Raw genomic sequence first — 19,892 nt, forward strand, 5'->3', positions numbered from 1 at the left:
AGAGAATGGTGTCCAACACCTCTCTTTTACGTTGGAGGTTAAAAACAGCTAGATCGTGTCGCCTGCGAGCGTCCTAACTTATCCCATAATAGTACTTTTGAGTTTAAAATGACATAGCTGTATGTAGTGGGTTCATGCCCGGGCTCTCAACTCCGAGTTTTTACACACAAAATTACATTTGAAATTTACCATGAGCTTTGCGGAAAAGGAAAACACTTTCGTGTATGAAATTCCTAATCTGCACCAGGCCCGACTAGGAACTACGGACCAAGCCTTAGTGTCATTCTGAGAAAAGAGATTGTCCCCTGCAGTGGCTGCAGTCGGGACATATTCGTATATAGGCCAAGTCGACTTCACATAATGTATTAACAACCTAACATACCAATTTAAGACCGTTACATCTTATAGTTCGAGGACATAGCGTCGGTCTGGGCGGACCTTTACGAGCCGGCTATATGTTATTACATCTGCGTTATTGCGACTACGCATTGTCTGTGCGGCAGTAAAGTCAGATTTACGCGCCCACCAGGGATACCAGTGGAGATGACAAGCTTGCCAATATAATAAATATACCTAGGTACTTAGTACAGAAGTTCAATTAAAAATCTAGATATCATGCTTACGGCCTCGCCCGCGTGAAATCACTATATATTGTATTTTTTTTATACTGAAAAAAAAATCAGACATTTTCACAGTTTTTTTATATGTTATTATAATATAATACATTGAGTCTTTATTGAACACCAATACATTTAAATATCAGATTCTAATTAGTTTCATGAGTATAAAATATTTACAAATAGGTAGGTACATAGGTACATTATTATTCGTCATCGCGGCGCCTACGTACGGTCCCACTGCAGAGCACAGTCATCCATTCAAAATGAGTGGGCTTGCGCTTTTCATTGTGAGTTTTCTAACTTTACAAACACAATTAAATTTAAAATTTATTATTTCGAAATATAATCGTATGTTTTGCTAAGTTTATAATTCTACTTGATTGTAACAGAGCTACTACAAAACTCGAAGTTCGTGTCGTATCGTCCCTCTCGCTCTCGTATTAAATAGTACAAGTGTCGAGCGACTGAACGACACGAACTTCGAGTTTTGAATTTCGTAATAGCGGAAATGCCTCAGCGGAGCGAGGATAGGTTCAAATCAAGCGTTTCTATTGGTTGATAATAAACACATTCCTCGCAACGCATCCTCGCATCGCACATCTCTGGTGGAAAGTTAGCCTATATTTTGGATTGGGTCAGTAAAAAGGGATCCAAATTTACATTACAAACATATTACAAGACACTTTTACAACCTACTTTAAAATTAGTGCAATCGATTTTACTCTCTATTGAAATAAATAATCTACCGTAAATTTTTATGTTATTAAGTCAACACTTTGGATATACAAAATTTTATGATTATCGGTTGCGAAGTTTAATACCGCATATCTATATGCACTTTCACATTTAGTTCTAACATTAGTATGGATATTTGAAATAATTTCTTCGTCTTATCATATCAAAAATAAAGCTCTTCTAAATAGTATAATTCAAAAAAAGACTTTACCACTTAGAAACAGTTACTGTTTATCTTTGACTGCTCTGCACTCTACTTTGAACATAAATAAATATTAACAGGTTTTTTCAATCAAACTAACCTAACCATTAGAAGTATTCCAGGTTATTTAAAAGACTCATTAATTCATTATATATAGTATTGTGTTCGATGCACTTTTAACGTACTTACGCACAATGTTTATTCTTACGTGCTTTTTGAAAGCTACTCCACTCTTCTCTTAGCTACTTGCATTAGCGTCTTTAGGTATGGTGGGACAAATATATAAAATTGTTTGAATCTTCAAATTAACAATTACCGTGGCGTCTTGCCAGACGCCGTGTGTTGGTAAAAAGATACATGCCTAATGTTAAGATCAAACAAATCACGTTCTTTTACGAAGACCTCTGTTCATTTACAAATTGTTTTTCTTTTACTATTTTATTTGTCACTAGCTTTTTTCGTTTGTTAGTGTAGCCGGTAATTCATTTATATCGCTATTCCCCGGGAACTATGCAATTATCCGGGATAAAAAACTATCCTATGTTCTTCCCAGGGTTTCAAACTGGATTTAATTAAACAGGCTCAGCAGTTTATGCGTGAACAGGTAACAGACAGACAGATATACCTTCGTATTTATAATATTAGTAAGGATGGTATGGAAATTTGGAATTTGGGCTTCGCCCGTTTGGAGTCCGGTTACCGCGCGCTGTTCCCTCGGGAACTGTGCATTTTCCGGGATAAAAAGTAGCCTATGTCACTCTTTGGCCCATATATTATCTCTATGCCAAAAATCACGTCAATCCATCGCTCCCTTTCGACGTGAAAGACGGACAAACATACAAACACACACACTTTCGCATTTATAATATTAGTATGGATTCTGAAAGAAATAACATAACGTTCATTGCCACAAACATAACCAATACCTCTGTGAATACTTCAAATGCCCAAACCCAAATGAAATAAAAATTCTGTGGATACTTCAAGTGCTTATTTACCTATAGTTCAAAAGACACAGCCATGATTTATACAGACAGATAGACGGACAGCAAAAGCTTAGTAATAAGGTCCTGTACATACTCTTTACCGGTGGATGCAAGTGGCGTGTTGTGACAACACCGTTGTCGTTTATTGTGGCGTTCCAAGTGTGAGGCCTTTGTTCAGCACGTCTTCCGGCTGATGATGATGATGATGACGTACTGTTTAGGGAAAGAACCCTGAAAATGGATAATCACCACTACAATTTTACCCCTATCGCCCGCTTCGTTCCGCAGTAGTTGCGATCATAAATCCAGCTAAGCAGATTGCGGCTACAATGTGCTCGGTTTATGGTCATTCAATGCATAGAGCAATATAAAGTTAGCGATGTTGGCCTTAAAGCGATAAGAGACAAGAAATTTAATAAGAGCGCCGCCTTTTTACCATGAATCATACATTATTTGAAGTAAAACGCTCAAGGCAAATTTTCCGTTCCCGCCACCTATTTTGACGCATTTGTATTAAGTATGTTACAAATAAATAGCTGTCTGGAAGACATCGCATTTAAGCGATAAGACCGCCAATTATCTACCCAACATTTTGACTTTTATACACCTATTGTTTAGTAATTTGTTGTGCTCAACTTTTTTTACTTGTAGGTATTGTTCATCCTTCATCGATTTTTATGGGATTCCCATGGGACATTAGTGCGATTCCGGAATTTTAATTCGACCGCCAGATCTAATGATTTACACGAGCAAAGCTGCGTGTAAAGAGCTAGTATTAAATATTTCGATCATCATCATCATCAGCCAAAAGACATCCACTGCAGAACAAAGGCCTCCCCCTTAGGACGCCACAATGAACGACAACTCGCCACTTGCATTCACCGGTTACTCGCAATTCTCACGATGTCGTCAGTCCACCCGGAGGGAGGCCTGCCAACGCTTCGTCATCCGGTTTGCGGTCGCCACTCGAGAACTTTTCTCCCCCAACGGTTATCTGTTCTTCGAGTGCCATCTGCTGATCTGCGATCTGTTGATCTGTGGCCCGCCAATTGCCACTACTACTAAATATTTCGATACCATCTAATATTATTCTTGTCTGTAAAACAAAACCCAAAAGAAGCATGCGTTATTTACGGAGCAGTTTTACGCTCATTTAGATTTATGTTCATTTGGTTGTTTTATTATAGATAAAAATGGTGAAATGTTACATCATGGATTCATTTTTATGGTCTTAGCCATCTGCTTAAACAGAAAACGTGCTTAGATATTGAAATGCTATTGAGATACTGTTCTAATCGCGTAAAATAGGACCAATTTTTGTTTTATGCCATGGCCGTGAACTCGTTTTAACTGTTTAGAGCGTAATTACTTGCATTTGCCAGTTTGTAGGCATTTTTACTTCAAATGACGCAATTTTTTTTTAATTATAGGTAATTCTGAGTTTTCCTTACGTAACGACCTATATAAACTGTATAAAATAAAGTCATAAATCAGACAAAAAAATTAGGGACACGTTTTTTCTTCTGTGATTCTGAGTAAAATCCAGAATTGCCTAATTTTGAAAAAAAAAAGTTTTTGCGCCATTCATCTAAAGTAAAAATTCCCTTGTGCTCTGAGACGTGGTCCTTTACTGTAGCCCTTTTAGAGACGCTAAGAGCCACGCAACGAGCTATGGAGACAGCTATGCTCGGAGTTTCTTTGCGCGAGAATCTGAAATAATGAAATTCGCCGAAGAACCCAAACTCACCAACATAGCTCGATGTATATTTGCAAGTTGAAGTGGCAATGGGTGGGCTACATCGCTTGAAGAACGGATAACTATTGGGGGAGAAAGATCCTCGAGTGGCGACCACGAACCGGAAGTTGAAACGTGGGCAGGCTTCCAACTAGGTGGGCTGATGATATCGGGATAGTTATGGGTAACGTAATGTAAGTGGCGAGTCATTGTTCTTGGCGGCGTTCTAGGAGGGAGGCCGTCTTCCGGCTGATGAAGACTAGCATTTACCTGCAGCTTCGCTCGATCAAACCATTATCTGCAATTGACTTGCAACTTCGGGATTTTATTGAAGTCCCATAAAATACAACACGGTCAACATTGCATGAATAGCACCCGTGCGAAATTTCACATCTCTAAACTTAGCAGTTAAGATTTTGCAATATTTCGAAGCCTTAATTTTTTAATATGATTATTTTATTTTAACTTCCGTAAATAAACAAACATGCATCATACGCGCACACATACAAACTGCACTTTGCATCAGGTGAGATAGGGGCCAATCACGGTACTTTTGTATCTACAATTTAGGTACATACCTATAAGTATAATCTTTACCATGCACACGAAAATAAAAATAAAGCATTACAGAGCTAATCAGATTTCCCTAGTTCAAACCTAAACCTAAGGTTTTAAAACCTAACCTAAGTATAAACCTAAATAACTGATGTTTTTTTTTTGTTTACAGAATGTCTTCTAATGAAGAATCCGCAACTACAGAGATTAAAGTAAGTATTGAAATAAAAAACACGTACAGGGGAACATAAAGCTTAATCATTTTTTTTCAAGTCGGTTAAAAACAAAAGGAAGGCTACTAGACACTCAGCAACTGGCCCTACACTACGAAGTGCAAAATTGACGTGCTGAAGCTTATACTATTCAAAACGAGAGTGAGAGGGACAGTACGATACGAACTTCGATTTTCTAATTTCGTAGTAGCCCCTCAGGTCCGTATACAGAGTGTCTCTGACATGGAGCTTTAAATTCAAGGTTCGATTCTACTACAAAACTAAGCTACTTTTGTTTTGTAACATTTACAAAAAACTCAAATTTAGATCATTTGTTGGTATTCAAAAGTTTAATCGTTAGATCAGTCAGACATGGCGGTATGTTATCACTGTCTCTTAGTACAGGGGCCTTAAATAATTTTTGTCATTTATTTGACATCTCTAAGATAAACATTTACCAATGTGCCGTTAATTTAGTATTGTATCGCATACATTGAAAATTACATTTCGCACCTTTAAAATTAAAGTGAAACCATTATTCACATTTCCAAAATAAACGTTAAATAAAACACAATCTGGTTGAATTTTAAAATGAAAAAAAAAAAAAAATAATTTTTTCATTTTAATTTTACAGGTGCGATTTAATCTGTATGATTTTTTTATTAACAGTGCTCATAATTTAAAAAGTTGCAGAACAACAGAAGCTCTGTTATGCGAGTAGAATCAAACCTTGGATTTAAAGCCCCAATGTTCAGAGACTCCCTGTGCTCGTATGTAGACCAGTTGACGTACCAGATTAGAAAAAAACCAGTCGGGCTCGCGCACTCCCAATCATCATCGTCATCGTCATTATCATCATATCAGCCGTAGGACGTCCACTGCTGGACATAGCCCTCCCCCATAGACCTCCAGTCGCTTCGGTCGGAAGCGGCATGCATCCACCGTAAGCCCGCGGCTTTAACCAGGCCATCCAACCTTCTCGTTGGTGGACGTCCTACGCTGCGCTTACCGAGCCGCGATCCCAATCCCAATGGATAATCCCAATTATCCAATTAAAAGTTTTGTATTGTACTTATTGTATTGTAAAACTTTTTATTGTACATAAAAACACATGAAAATAACATAACACAGGATAATAAGATTTATCTCAGATATCACGCTATTTACTCACCAAATTGAAAAATAGGCGTAGACCTATGGCCTCCCAAACAGAGGAATTTGGGTACAAACCCTGGCTCACACCATTGTTGATTTACGAAATTTATGTGCAAATTACATTTGAAATTTACCACGAGCTTGACGGTGAAGGAAAACATCGTGAGGAAACCGGCACAAACTTGCGAAGCAATTCAATAGTGTGTGTAAAGTTCCTAATCCGCACTGGGCCCGCGTAGGCACTATGGCCTAAGCCCTCTCATTCTTAGAGACTGACTTGTCTGCTGTGGGACGTATAGGTATAGGCTGGGATGATGATGATGATGATGAACGTCAATGGTTTTAGCGTGAAGCAGTAAGAATCACACGCACACATTGTCATAAAATTTCGCTTTTATAATATTAGCAGGATTAGGCGCCCCGCACTGTCAACAACTTCAACGAGGCTAACACCCTTTAAATCTTAAACTGTACTTAATTTCCCAACATCTGACGTCAAGGACAAAATCAAAGGAACGTTTAATCCCTGCCCTTTGTAGGCCCTTCTAAGAGTTCTTATAAATTATTAAAGCATATTCAGCAGGTCACCGGATCAGGGGGGCTACTACGACATTCGAGAATCGAAGTTCGTATCCGTAGTTCGTATCGTATCGTCCCTCTCACTCTAGTATTAAATAATATTAGCATCAGTGGGACGGCAAGATACGATGTTCGAATTTTGCACTTCTTAGTATACCTGACCCCGGAAAACCCCTTATCTCGAGAAAACCAATATTAAATGAATAATGTCTTATAAATATTCAGCAAGGTAAATAAGTTAACCGCTCGCCTAGTAGTTTGACATGTAGAGGATCATGAGTTCAATCCCGGGCTCGCATCCATTATATCCGAAATTTACCACGATCTTTGCGGTGAAGGAAAACAGCAGTTCAATGGTGTATGACCAAGTCATCTCATTCTGAGAATATAGGCTGGGATGATGAAATAAGATTACAGTTGGAAAACAATTATGTAATATGTGTTTGGAAGAGTTCAGAGTTTTTTTTTATTAAAATCTGTTTTTAATTTAAATTTTGCTGCCGAAATTTTGTAGTTACACCCGTGCTTGATTAATAATGTTAGAAACATCAAAAACAAGCTTCTTTATGACTAAAAGTGCGTCATTCATAATTCAACGGATTTGAAGCAATTAACTAATCAAATGTACTTACTAATTGTCTACTCGTATATTACTAACTAAAATATGTATGAACTGTTGCAGGCAATTAATAAATGCTTGCTTTATTGATTTCAATACAAAAATAGAATAAAGAATTTCTTTAGCGGTGCTAAATATTTTTACGATTTATTGCTAACAAACGGGAAGTCTTACGCTTCCAAACTAAACGAGATTGTTTAATAATAAAAAAAACCTGAATTAAGACCCTCCTCCTTTTCCGAAGTCGTCAAAAGGCGGCGTAACTACACAGAATGCAGCCTCCTGAAAATTTGTTTCCATCACCATAAAGTCTAGAGTTACTGTTCATTTAGCTGAATGAAGAAACAAAGAAGAAACTCCAATCTCCGAGGCCATCTTGGGTATTTCTTTAATTTACAATCAGGGTTCAACCCGCGTCAAAGTTTCCCTTTCAATAAGACATTAGAATTGAAGACGAAATGTCATCGTAAATATTTTATGTATCTCGCAGTCTTCAATTACAGGTGAAAGCGAAACTTCTAGAAATGTTATATCATATTTATTACAATTTGTAATGCTAAAACAGAGCAATACCCTATAACATTATTATATTATTTAGGGTAAGTTAAAGGAAACTTTGATAATTTTTTGTCCATTTAATAACTACGCATAATACTTTTAATTAAAAATAACTAGTACAACGAAAAAATTATGAAATTGCAACTATTAATAGATATATAATTAAGTATTTTAAACAATTATGTCAAACCATTAGGCCACGACGACAAATTTATTTACTTTTTCTCGAGTAGGTATATAAAAAAACACTTAAATTCAAACTATATAAAAAACCGGCCAAATACGAGTCGGATTCGCGCACGAAGGGTTCATTAGTCTTTCATGCTCAGTTAATGCCGGACAATATAATCCATTGACCCATTTATTGAAATTTGTCGGATGTATGGAAACCGCAAATTTTTTCAGATTATTTTCAACAAAAGGGGCAAAGCATTATATTGTCCGGCATTAACTACTAATTTATGTTTACGACTTAGAAGTCACCCAGTATATTATTAGCAAAAAAACACGTTAGATGTATGAGAGCCCCCTTAAATATTTTTATTCTGTTTTTAGTATTTGTTGTTATAGTATAGCGGCGCATAATTTCAACTATTTTCATGAGACCTGAGACCTCTACAGCCTGGTGACAGACAGACGGACGGATGCACAGCGGAGTCTTAGTAACAGGGTCCCGTTTTACCCTTTGGGTACGGAACCCTAAAAATAGTCGCCTTAGCCAATGTTCCGAAGATACTGGCAGCGTTGCCTCCTCTCTGAAAACTGAATTATGTATGAAAATGACGTAAAAATGAATTGATATTTATTTTGTATCATGTAAGTAGAGGTCGATATAACAAAATTTTTGAGTATGGATTGTTACCAACATTTAATCTCTTGCTACAGATCGGGAAATAATAAGATATTGCACTGTTCATGACGGTTAATTTATATAGACGATCGATGAGTTGTTGAGAATATACAGCAATGCACGACTATACTAATAAACACAAATGTTATAGTTACGACCAGGTAAAACTTGTCTACAAGCTGAAACTATTATAAAGTTCAGTCCAAGCTGTCAGCAAGGTGCGACCACGTGCGTAAGAGCGGAAGGGCGTTGAAACGATGCATGCTCAGGCGCAGTTTTATGTACCGTTTTGCGTAAACAATCGTTTTGCAGTGCTATACTCACCTCGACGTAAACAGAATTATTTTTAGTTGTATTTACACTGTTTTACGTACTGTTTTTGTTAGAGATAATAACATTTTTTGTAAAAATATCAGTAATGATGTTGGAAATAAATAAACATTACATTTTTTCTACATAAAACTGACCGTGACTGACCCCTATATTAAGTGCAGATAAGGCCAAAGGTGTGTCTCACTCGTTCAGTAACAGCCTACTCACTCTAACCTTGAAGAGCCCTAGATTGTATTTATCCGGAAAAACAGACGACAGGGCGAATTCCATTCCTTAGCAGTTCACATTATGGAAGATGAAGCAAACCGCTTCGTGCGAGCCAATGGCACACTAACTACATAAAGGTGAAGACGCTCCCCCCGCCTGGAACTCCGTTGGCAAAATGGAGATGGAGGAATAAGAATATATAGCGCGAAGCGTGATTGAAGTATCTCCATTTTTTTTTTTTTTTATTTGACTGGATGGCAAACGAGCAAGTGGGTCTCCTGGTGGTAAGAGATCACCACCGCCCATAAACATCTGCAACACCAGGGGTATTGCGGATGCGTTGCCAACCTAGAGGCCTAAGATGGGATACCTCAAGTGCCAGTTATTTCACCGGCTGTCTTACTCTCCACGCCGAAACACAACAGTGCAAGCACTGCTGCTTCACGGTAGGATTAGCGAGCAAGATGGTGGTAGCAATCCGGGCGGACCTTGCACAAGGTCCTACCACCTGCAAAAAAAAAGAAACTCTGCTTGTTCTGCTTGGAAAAAGTGCCGTCGTATACCTGTCCGGATGTTCGGATGTGCTGGTCGGATTTCTCAACCGATTCTCGAAATGTAGTGAGCAGGTATTATAGATAGATGGAAATTCAGTTTTTAGAAAAAATACAGCGTAAGAAATATATTTCAGCCATTTTGCAAGTTAGAGCTACAAGTTTGTTTCTTTAAATTGCTTTAATGTTGACTTAAATCGTAATAAATCATGTCCTATCTACTAATCATGTTAATTATGTTCTTTAATCCGGTTTCTAGTTATAACTTAGAAAGTTTGTGAAGATGTTTGTTACTCAATCACGTAATAAAGGCTTTGATTTGAATGGATTAATTTATCCCACAAATAGTTTACAACCTGGATTAAATAAGTAATACATACATAGCCTCACACATATGCTACTTTTTATCCTGGAAAAGTGCATAGTCCAGTTTCTATCATAACTATATCCATAGTTTTGTTTTACTTTTTTATATGTCAGTCTTATGTTATGTGTATCTTGTCGTAAGTGTTCTTTACGTCATTAAAATAATAATCTAATAATCTAGTCCCAAACTAAGCAAAGCTTGTACTATGGCTTGTATTAACATTAAAAGATAATTTGTATTGATAATCGGTAAGAGTGTTTACTATATTTTCAACGGTAATAGCAGACAAAGCCGCGGGACGCAGCTAGTTAAATCATAAAAGAAAGAGGCAGTTATCTTGATTGATGAAAAGTAGTTATCGTTGAAAATTATCGTCCATCGACTGAAAAGGGTCGATCAGGTACTGCAACTATTTGGAAGAGTGCTCAATTTTCTACATAAATTGTTACGAGTATAACCAATAAACACATTTACGACTTTTACTAGCCATTCTCATTTATTTATTTATTTTACTAAGAGAAATTCGATACTCAGCAGATTCGATATTGTTTAATGCAAACATTTAATGTGCAATGAATCTAGGAAACTTCGAATCAGATGTTTGGTGAGGAGCCAAGAGTAATAGCGGGATGATACTCGCCGCTGCCCGCAGTAAATCTCAGCCGGTTTTAAATAAAGAATTCACTCCAACACTATTAGCACGGATCAACAGAATTCACAGTTTTCGAGGTGGTTGAACTGTTAGATGGTCTAGACTTGCTTTTGGCATCAAACATGCTCTTTCTAGAGTTGAAAGCGTCTTAAATTATCAATCGAATGCACGCTCTAAAATACAATGACCTTGTAAACAAGCTTTAAAGCTCAACCTGACATTGCTAACTGTTACAAAGTCCGTAGAACTTAATATTTTTATCATGACAAATTGAAACATCCGTAGACAACCGAGCTAATTAATTAAACGCAGATACTCATATTTAAGACAAGCAGCTGTTCAAAAGCCGCGTTCGATACAACCAACCGTCTGAAAATCGAACTCGCACGAAAATATCTCACGTGTCCTCCGTTTTCACTTTTATTGCACCGGCTGCACGTGCTAATAAGATGACAGATGGGGAAGAAATGAATGGAGCCGCAGAAATGCAATAAATGGTTATCATGAAGATGTCGGAAGCATCGACTGTTGTTGTGACGATTCGCTCAAGACAAATTGTAGACGAGGCGCCCAATAATATTGGGGCCGCGACCAAAATACATGGCGGGTCCGCACAGACGGCAGTAGGCGGCAGGCGGCGCACGCGCCACCGCGCGGCTCCCGGATTCAAACGTACTCGTACCGGCCCGTTTACAACTCCGCGCTAAAATTAACCGCTGCCGCCGCATTCATATCTGCATGTTCCGCCTCAAATATACGCGACGTGTCACATTAACCGACCAGACATGTGAGAATCGATCGCCCGTGAGTGCCCAGTGTTACACCCGAGCCGCGTCCGAGGTGCGCCCGCCCTGCAAACAGGAAGTAAATATAATATCGCGCGGTTAGCATCGGACCTCGTGAGTAACTCATATCTATTTTCTACTATTTTGTCAAATTGCCAAATGGTTGCCGTTGTGTACGTCCATTCGAAGCCTCTGGCGTTTTTACTGGAATATTTATACTGTCCATAAACTACGTGAAATAAATGCGTCGACGTTCGATTGTAATTTGGAAAAACTTATTTCAGCGACATGAATCCACCGTCGGCGTTGGCTGGCGCCATGGGGCGCGAACGTAAGCCGTTCTCGTACCTCCCGGGAGGCCTGGACCTATCCCAGATCAAGTCAGAGCGCATGGCGCAGCGGCTCAAGAGAAACGCCATGAACCAGGGGGTGCCTGAGGTTCCTGTTCAGCAGATACAGTCGCCAACCACTCCCACTACCCCAGTTGCTGTACCTAACTTCAGCTGTTTACCAGTGCAAGTTTTGCCACCCGGATTTTCATTGCCAGCAAACCCGAAATCATTGTTGAGGTCTAGAAGTAACCCGGATCGCAATAGAGCACCTCCTCAAAGAGTGTCACAGGCGCCGCAATTCGAGAATCCACAGGCTATTTCTCAAGCGCGCATCGAACAATTGCAGAATAACATAAACAAATATACGCCCCAGCTACCTCAACCAAACAGCAGTTCTTATAATAACAGACCTACATCAACGTTTGAATACGGATATTCACCAAGTAATAACAAATTACCTCAAACGAGTTACGGTAGTAACGGACATACAGCACCATTGCCAGAAATCAGTTACGACGCTGAATATTTGAGAGCAGAACCAAAGAGCTATGAAAATAGAGAAGACATGAGACTTATAACGCCTGCATTTGCTCAAAATACTGTGCAGCCAAAAGAGCAGCAGAGTAACAGAAATACGGATTTCAGCGCAGCATTGTTTGTTGAAAATTATAACGAAACACCTTGCAAATTAGCAGAAACTAGACCAGCTTATGACAGTAACTTACAAACAACAAATTTGAATTCTAAAGCTAGTTGTACAGAATATGATATTGACCCAGTGATTTTTCATCAGAAAGAAATACATAGACCTGTTAATACTGAAGATGACTCGAGAGATTTAGAAACAAAAAAAGTGGAAAACAGTAACTTTGATGTAATAGAAACCTCAAGTACGGATTATTTAGTAAACTTATCTGTTGATGATAATATAATTACTCATGAGCCTATAGAAAGTAAACCTGCTGAAGACTTAGTGGAGAGCAGTGACGAACAGGTTGATGTAAAATTACTGTATACATATTACATTTATATATATTTATGTGTTTATCTAGTCTGCTATGCCTATTTAGTATACAATATTAAAGATTTTTAAGAAGTCTAGTGAAACAGGTAGATTGTGAGTTTAACATTTATTTTAAAAGTTGGATTAAACAAAATAAGATTATATATCAAGGATAAAAAGGAATTAATGCATGTTTTGTGGCTTTAATATTGACAAAATATTGGAAACCATGTGCAAAAATTCAGTCTAGAAAATAAATCATTATACACTATTCATATTTAGGAGCATATTTCACAGTTTTGATATTTAACTTAATGTTCTTAAATACACATATTATTTTTCAACTAAAGTTAGAAAAAATAATAACAAATTTTAAATCATGATAAATTTACTTACACTTTCAAATAGCTTCATAATTATTTTTTTCTGTTTCAGAAGCAAGTAAAAGTTGTGAAGAAGCAAGTTAAGAAAGAAAGAAAGGTTGAAGAATCAGAAAACAATGCGGAGCAACAAAATGGAGACCAAAATGGAAACACTGACGCAGAACTAGTCGTAAAACTACCAACAAAAAAATCCGGAACGAAAACAGAAACTAAAGTTGAAGTGCTCAAAAAAAGTTTACCAGACGGTTCAGTGGAAGAAATTACTAAAACGACTACTAAGACTATCACTGATGGGAAAACATCAATCAAAACCAAAACGGAAACTAGGATTATCCCTAAAGAGGAATTCTCTGAGGAAGAGGTGGAGGAAGAAAATGAAGATGTTGAAGAAGAAGTTGAAGAAGAGCCAACGACGGTAGTTGTCAAACAGTGTGCCCAAAAAGAAGTCGTTCTCAAGAAAGCTGAAACTACAGCAACCACAACATCTAAAAATGTCGTCATTGAAGAATCGAATAATCAAGAATCTGAAGAAGAGATGGATGAAGAAGATATTGAACCAGTTAAGGAATCTAAAACAGTTGAAAAGCCGAGTGCAAAACAAGAAGCGAAGAAAATTGAAGTAGAAGAAGCTGAAGAAGAAGAGGAAGAAGAGGTGGTTATTGTAAAGAAAGCTGTGGCAGTGCCTGAAGAAAAAGCTACACCGGCTAAAAATGAACCCGAAGAAGTCGAAGAAGAAGAAGAGGAAGAGGAAGAAGAAGTAGTCGTAGTCAAAAAAGCTACTCCAGTTGAAAAAAAACCGGAAGAAGTTTCGAAAAAAGAAGAAGAAGAGGACGTAGAGGATGAGGAAGAGTATGAAGAAGCTGAAGAAGAAGTTAAAGTCGAAGTAAAAAAACCTGAACCAAAACCAGAACCAATTCAGGAAACAAAGCCTAAGGAAGAAGAAGAGGAATCCGAGTACACTGAGGAAGAAGTCGAATCTGAACACGAAGAGGCTCCTAAACCTGTTACTGTCGAGAAACAACAAGAAAAACAAGAAGAACCCAAAGAAGAAAAACCTGAACCAAAGGAAGAAAAACCAGAACCAAAGGAAGAAAAACCAGAACCAAAGGAAGAAAAACCAGAACCAAAGGAAGAAAAACCTGAGGAACCCCAATCAAAACCGGAACAGAAGGTGCCATTAAGAGAGCCTTCAATTCCTCTCGAAAAGGTTGAAGACATCGAAATCAAACCAATCGGTGCGGCGGAAACAGTGACTAAGTCTCGCACAGAGAATACTGAAATTACTACAAGCACTTTACCAACAGGCACGGCTCTAAGCACACAAACTGAATATAACAGGGTTGAGAACATCGTAACCGTAAACCGAACAACAAAGACTTTAGACAACTCATACGAACAAATTACTCAATCTGGTATTCCTACCATGAAGACTTACTTTGCACCTAATCGCGAGAGGGTTTCAACTTCACCTCAACCATCAAAGCCCTACCAGCCAGCTTATACCCCTGAACCACCCAAGACGGAGAGAAGACACAGCCTACTTTTGGATAGACTGAGCACCGAACGCCAAATGCCTGGTTCAGAAGTATACCAAAACAATTATAGCAACCAATACAGCAATCAGACCTTTGAGCAGCAAAAGCAGTGGTCTCAAGAGCCACAATCTGAAATCGTCAATGTTAGCAATGTCAAACCGAGTACTATCACAAACTCACAGTGGTATCAGCAAAGCAGAAGTGAGAATGTTCTCTATAATAACCTGACGCCTTCCACCGCCCCTCCCTCTAGTCAACTATGGAGCCAACCCCAACAACCCCAGGCTCAACAACAATATCAGCCCTCCTATACCCAAAGTACACAAGATTACTCCAAAGTCTCACCTAACACCTTCCAACAGAATAGTTACCCGAGCTATACTCCGCAACCTACAACATGGGGAAGTAATAATCTCAGCACCGTGGACACCATACCCAGCATTAACATTCAATCCAATCAGTATTCCACTCTCAGTAATGAAACAAAAAACTATCAAAAGTCCTCACAGCAGTATTCTTCTTCTTACGTCCCTCCTCCGTGGGAACAAGATGCCAGTTATGTAGCTCCCGCTACTTCCAATTTCTTCCAACCGCGGGCAGACGTGGCTCAGCCGCCACCAGCTACAAGTACATTCAGCCCCGACACGCACCCAGGGTGGAAACCTACCCTCCCGAAGACAAAGTTCTCCAAACCCCCTCCGAAGGCCTACGTCCCTCCAGCACCGAACCAATCCTTTGTTAAAAATGTAAACATCGCCGAACCCCCACCTCAACCAGGCCGCAAAACTTACTACAGTGAATATGAAAGACGTTACATCACCGTTCCAGAATCTAATTACGTGCCGGCAGAGAGTAAGTTCCAAGCGCAACCTGATCCCTCGCCACAATACTATTACGATAACAACGAGCAACCTGCCGACGAAGTGGAACCTCAGTGGCGTAAAGAACTCAGGGAGTTTACAGAGAAAACTTCTCAAACCCAATATCAAACTCAGCAGACGTCTGTGAATCCTCCATGGGAATCTCAACCTAATTATGAGAAGACACCAACTGTTAAATACACGCCAACACCTTCTTGGAGCCAGACACTGCGGCCGCAGTCTTGGCGAGAGAGGAGTTTTGAATCAGAGTTAGTGTCTGAATCTCAAGAATGGGCAAAAAGTAACACTCTAGGTAGGAGCCGGCCAGTGAGTTCGTATGTGAAGAGCGCAGAAGCACCGGCCCCTGAAAGAACGCGTGGTGTGTCGGTGGACCGATACAACCCCAACAAGTACTACTCGCCGATCCCCTCGGAGCACCCGCCGCCGCCGGTACAAACCCTAACTCCCGCAACGGCGCCCCATCAAAAGGGCTACCATAACCCGAATGTGCCTGCTTACCACGCACGAGCCTCAGCTGAACCTAGGTAAGCAAAAACTTACTCATATTAAAAGAAAGTTCTATCCTTTAAAGAAAGTAAATCGTGTTTTCAAACTGGTTTAATAGTAGTAAAACTCCATTTTGCGTTACACTGAGGCAAAACAAAAAAAAATACAGCCGTCGGCACGTATTCAAGAACATTGAGCTTCGCCCCTTTCTACAGGTCAACTCCTGTACAGGTTCAGTGTATAATAACAATCTTCTGTTCTGTCTATCTCATCCTAACAAGCCCGTATTATCTGGCTTTTCCTCTTGCGTTACCGATCTAACGGGAAAATAGTTAATATAATATTATCTATGTTTACAACACTTATATTATTTGAAAAGTTTTTTAATCTATTTACAACATCAGATTCCCGACTTTTGAGTAGCCCAGTATGTCTTAGCATGTCTTAACCTCAACACTTCTCTATTTCCAGAGAGCAACCAGTATACCAGCAGCCGCGTTACACCTTGGACTCCCGCGCCAGTCCCCTGCAGTCCAGGTCCTTCAAATACCTACAGTGGATCACTGGCACAGAAGAATAGACCTAGCTCTAGGAATTTAAGTTAATCGTAAATTTAAATGTAAAATATGAAGCGAACACGTAGCAGATTTCAAAAGCGGCTGAATTGCATTTTGTAGCATTGCGAAATCAATGCCAGACAAATTGATAGCACGATCGAAATTATTACTCGATGAAGCTTACGAAATCTGCCACGTGTAGAAGTTGTATTTATTTCGCGTGTAAGATGTACAAAATCGAAACGACCGAGGTGTAAATTTAGAGTTAAGGTAGCCTCTGTTAGAGTCTTAACTGTAATAGAAACTTTTACTTAATTCTCTCTTCCTTTATAACAATGAATTAGATCTGAATTTAATATAATATACGTACTAAAGTAATGTGTGCTTGGCAGATACTTTACTGATTATTACATGTCAAACTGGCGTTACATTTTTAATATCAAACCCAAGTCTGCACAATATTACAGTTGCTGCTTATTGCATTGCACTAACTTTTGCTAAAGCGTGCAAGCCAAGCAAGCGTCTGATTTTATTGACTATTCAAGTGTTGCTTTCCTGGATACCTTACTAGATATTAATTATGAACTCAAACATGAACTTTCTTGAGCGTGATAGTAGCAGATGTAAAGTCGATGTATATTATCTACAACTTCTAATCAGCGCTAAACGCAATGTGATACGTGTATTCGCTAACCTAGTCATTACGTCATCGACTCGCTAGTTAGTTGTTATTGACCGTCGTATCTTCAAATGCATTTTGGCTTGACTTTAAATATAAATATACTTAAACAATTAATCTAACAAAAATATGCGACTTTTTTGGGCAGTCGTGTAAATCGTGCTATTTTCTCGATCAATTTATTCTTCCTGTATTACGCTTAGTAGCAAGTCAGGCCTCTTAAGCTAGCTGCATTAAGCAGCTGGGACATGTGTGCACAATCATTTTATTGCAGTGAGCAGTCCTATATAACTAATCCTTGAAAGACAAGCAAGAAAATGGCTAATGCGCTTAATACTCTCGTTTATTTTCGTCCACACTTCTAAAGGAACAAATGTAAGGTCAGATCTTCACAGGGTTATTCTTACATGAACTTTGCCAAAGATCGCTCGTGGAGACGACGGCTAAATGTTTCTGGGGTACTAAAGTGAACCCAAGCCAAGTGTTAACATTATCATTAGCTCATTTGTAGGTACAGGTACTTATTTTACTTCCCGTTTTTCTTGCACGGAAAAATGGCTAAGCATTTTTGTACTCACACACTAACTTATTTATGTACGAATTTATTAACTTATTATATTTTATAAATCGCGAACTCGAGTCAGGATGTGTTATTATTAATACCTTTTGCAAGGTTTAGTTTATAAGGTGCATGGTCCATTAAATTGTAACAAAACATTGTTTCCTTTATTTAATTATGTTATTTGTGAAGTTATTGTTGAGTTTCATTTAATAAAATATAAATATTTTGGATGTCTTTAGATTATACATTAATTTTCTAAATCCAATAAAACCCATTTAGTCAGTCTCAAGCAACCCAATCATACAAATTAAATAAGTTCGAATTTCTAATAAAATACTTCGTAAAAGTATATTTTGATATACTTTTTTCAACGCAAAGATTACAACGTCGTTCTAAATTCTCTACATCTTAAAAATCATCAGTTTATTTGAACCGGAAAAAACCACAAACAATCCTTTTCTGAATAAACTTGCGCTATTGTTTAATCCCAAATACATTTAACTAAAATGCAAAGCTGCGGTCACGTGCAAGACTAAATAAGGACATACGACCCCCACCCCCCTTAAAGACCGTAAAAATCTCTTTTTACAATCGCAGTACAGGGAAACGCTCTCTTCGACCGAACAATGCTACGGTTACGGTAAACCACGTACAGTGGCGAGAAAAAGTTCACACTTGTTTTGATCGACTTGTACCAAAAGATCATAGATGGCGTTGCTTGTTATCACACTGATTTGTGTCTGAGCACCTGATAATAAATTAATATCATTAAAGGGCGGATGATGGATGGAACATGGTGACGTAAGCATAAGATGGATAAGACTTTTTATTAAACTTCGATTAATATTTTAGTATAAAATTGTACAGAAATTTGAGTGATGGTGATAAATTAGGAACACCTAATCATGGTGAAGCATCACTACGAATACGCATCTCTGACATCTGTAGTTGTAAAGAGGTAATTTTCCCTACATACATAAGAGGAACTATAAAAGGAATGCACTGAAAATTTGTAATATAGAAAACATACGATTATTTACTACAACAATAAAATTATCTAACTATTTTTATATGTTTTTAAATCCATATTGGTTACGTATATCGTTCGACATGATTTTGACGTAAATTGCATCCGTCATACTCATACGCCCACTGAATATCATATTTGTGAAAGTTTGTGAATATGTGTTTGTGACTTCGTCACGATAAAACAGCTAGGCGGATGTGGATGGTAGTTATTTGCTGTAGCTGGACGTTTGCAATACTGCATCTAGGCTATGTTTTATCTGAACGGCACGAAATTTTGTACGGATTTTAATCATACAATGCGGATGAAAACTGAGATGTAATATTTGGGAGTTTCATTACCCAATCGTACACTCGTACAGTGGATGTTTTTTTTTTATTGAGATGACATTATTGACGGCAATGGCAGACATGTTACTAAGCTTTCATTCTTGAAGACAAAAAAACGAGATGTCAACTGGCACTTGCCAATTTTTACATAATCAAAAGTAGAATACGGATTCGCGCTGTCATCGTTCATCCACCATTACCTCTCATATTTCGTTTTCTAGATTTTTTTTACCGTACAACGGCAAAAACTACTAGACACTGTCAAAATTGTCCTTCGATGGACAGAGCCATATCTTTATAAAGAAACAACAACAAAAGTAGAATAATAAGCACGGTTTACTTATTTAATTGATTTATCTCATTATGTTCGACAAGTTACAATTTCTTTCTGCCTTTAAGAGATAAGCATATTCGGTT

At 38.3% G+C, this 19,892-nt stretch overlaps 1 protein-coding gene across 3 annotated transcripts in view; it reads left to right on the forward strand.

Annotated features, from left to right (window-relative positions):
• The window catches only part of LOC141439299 (uncharacterized), a 29,013-nt gene extending 10,668 nt beyond the window's left edge, over positions 1 to 18,345 (forward strand). Inside the window, exons 1-4 of one of the 3 annotated variants that reach the window (XM_074103559.1) lie at positions 11,521 to 11,815; positions 11,986 to 13,033; positions 13,472 to 16,359; positions 16,793 to 18,345. In XM_074103559.1, the coding sequence (XP_073959660.1) occupies positions 11,990 to 13,033; positions 13,472 to 16,359; positions 16,793 to 16,901 (4,041 nt within the window). In that variant the 5' untranslated portion in view covers positions 11,521 to 11,815; positions 11,986 to 11,989 and the 3' untranslated portion in view covers positions 16,902 to 18,345. Of the gene's footprint in view, positions 1 to 5,005; positions 5,046 to 11,520; positions 11,816 to 11,985; positions 13,034 to 13,471; positions 16,360 to 16,792 lie in introns of those variants that run through there. The other 2 variants (XM_074103560.1, XM_074103561.1) reach the window with 2 other exon arrangements.
• Positions 18,346 to 19,892: the final 1,547 nt, after the last annotated feature.

This window comes from Choristoneura fumiferana, chromosome 20, assembly GCF_025370935.1.
Source record: "Choristoneura fumiferana chromosome 20, NRCan_CFum_1, whole genome shotgun sequence".
NCBI lineage: Eukaryota > Metazoa > Arthropoda > Insecta > Lepidoptera > Tortricidae > Choristoneura > Choristoneura fumiferana.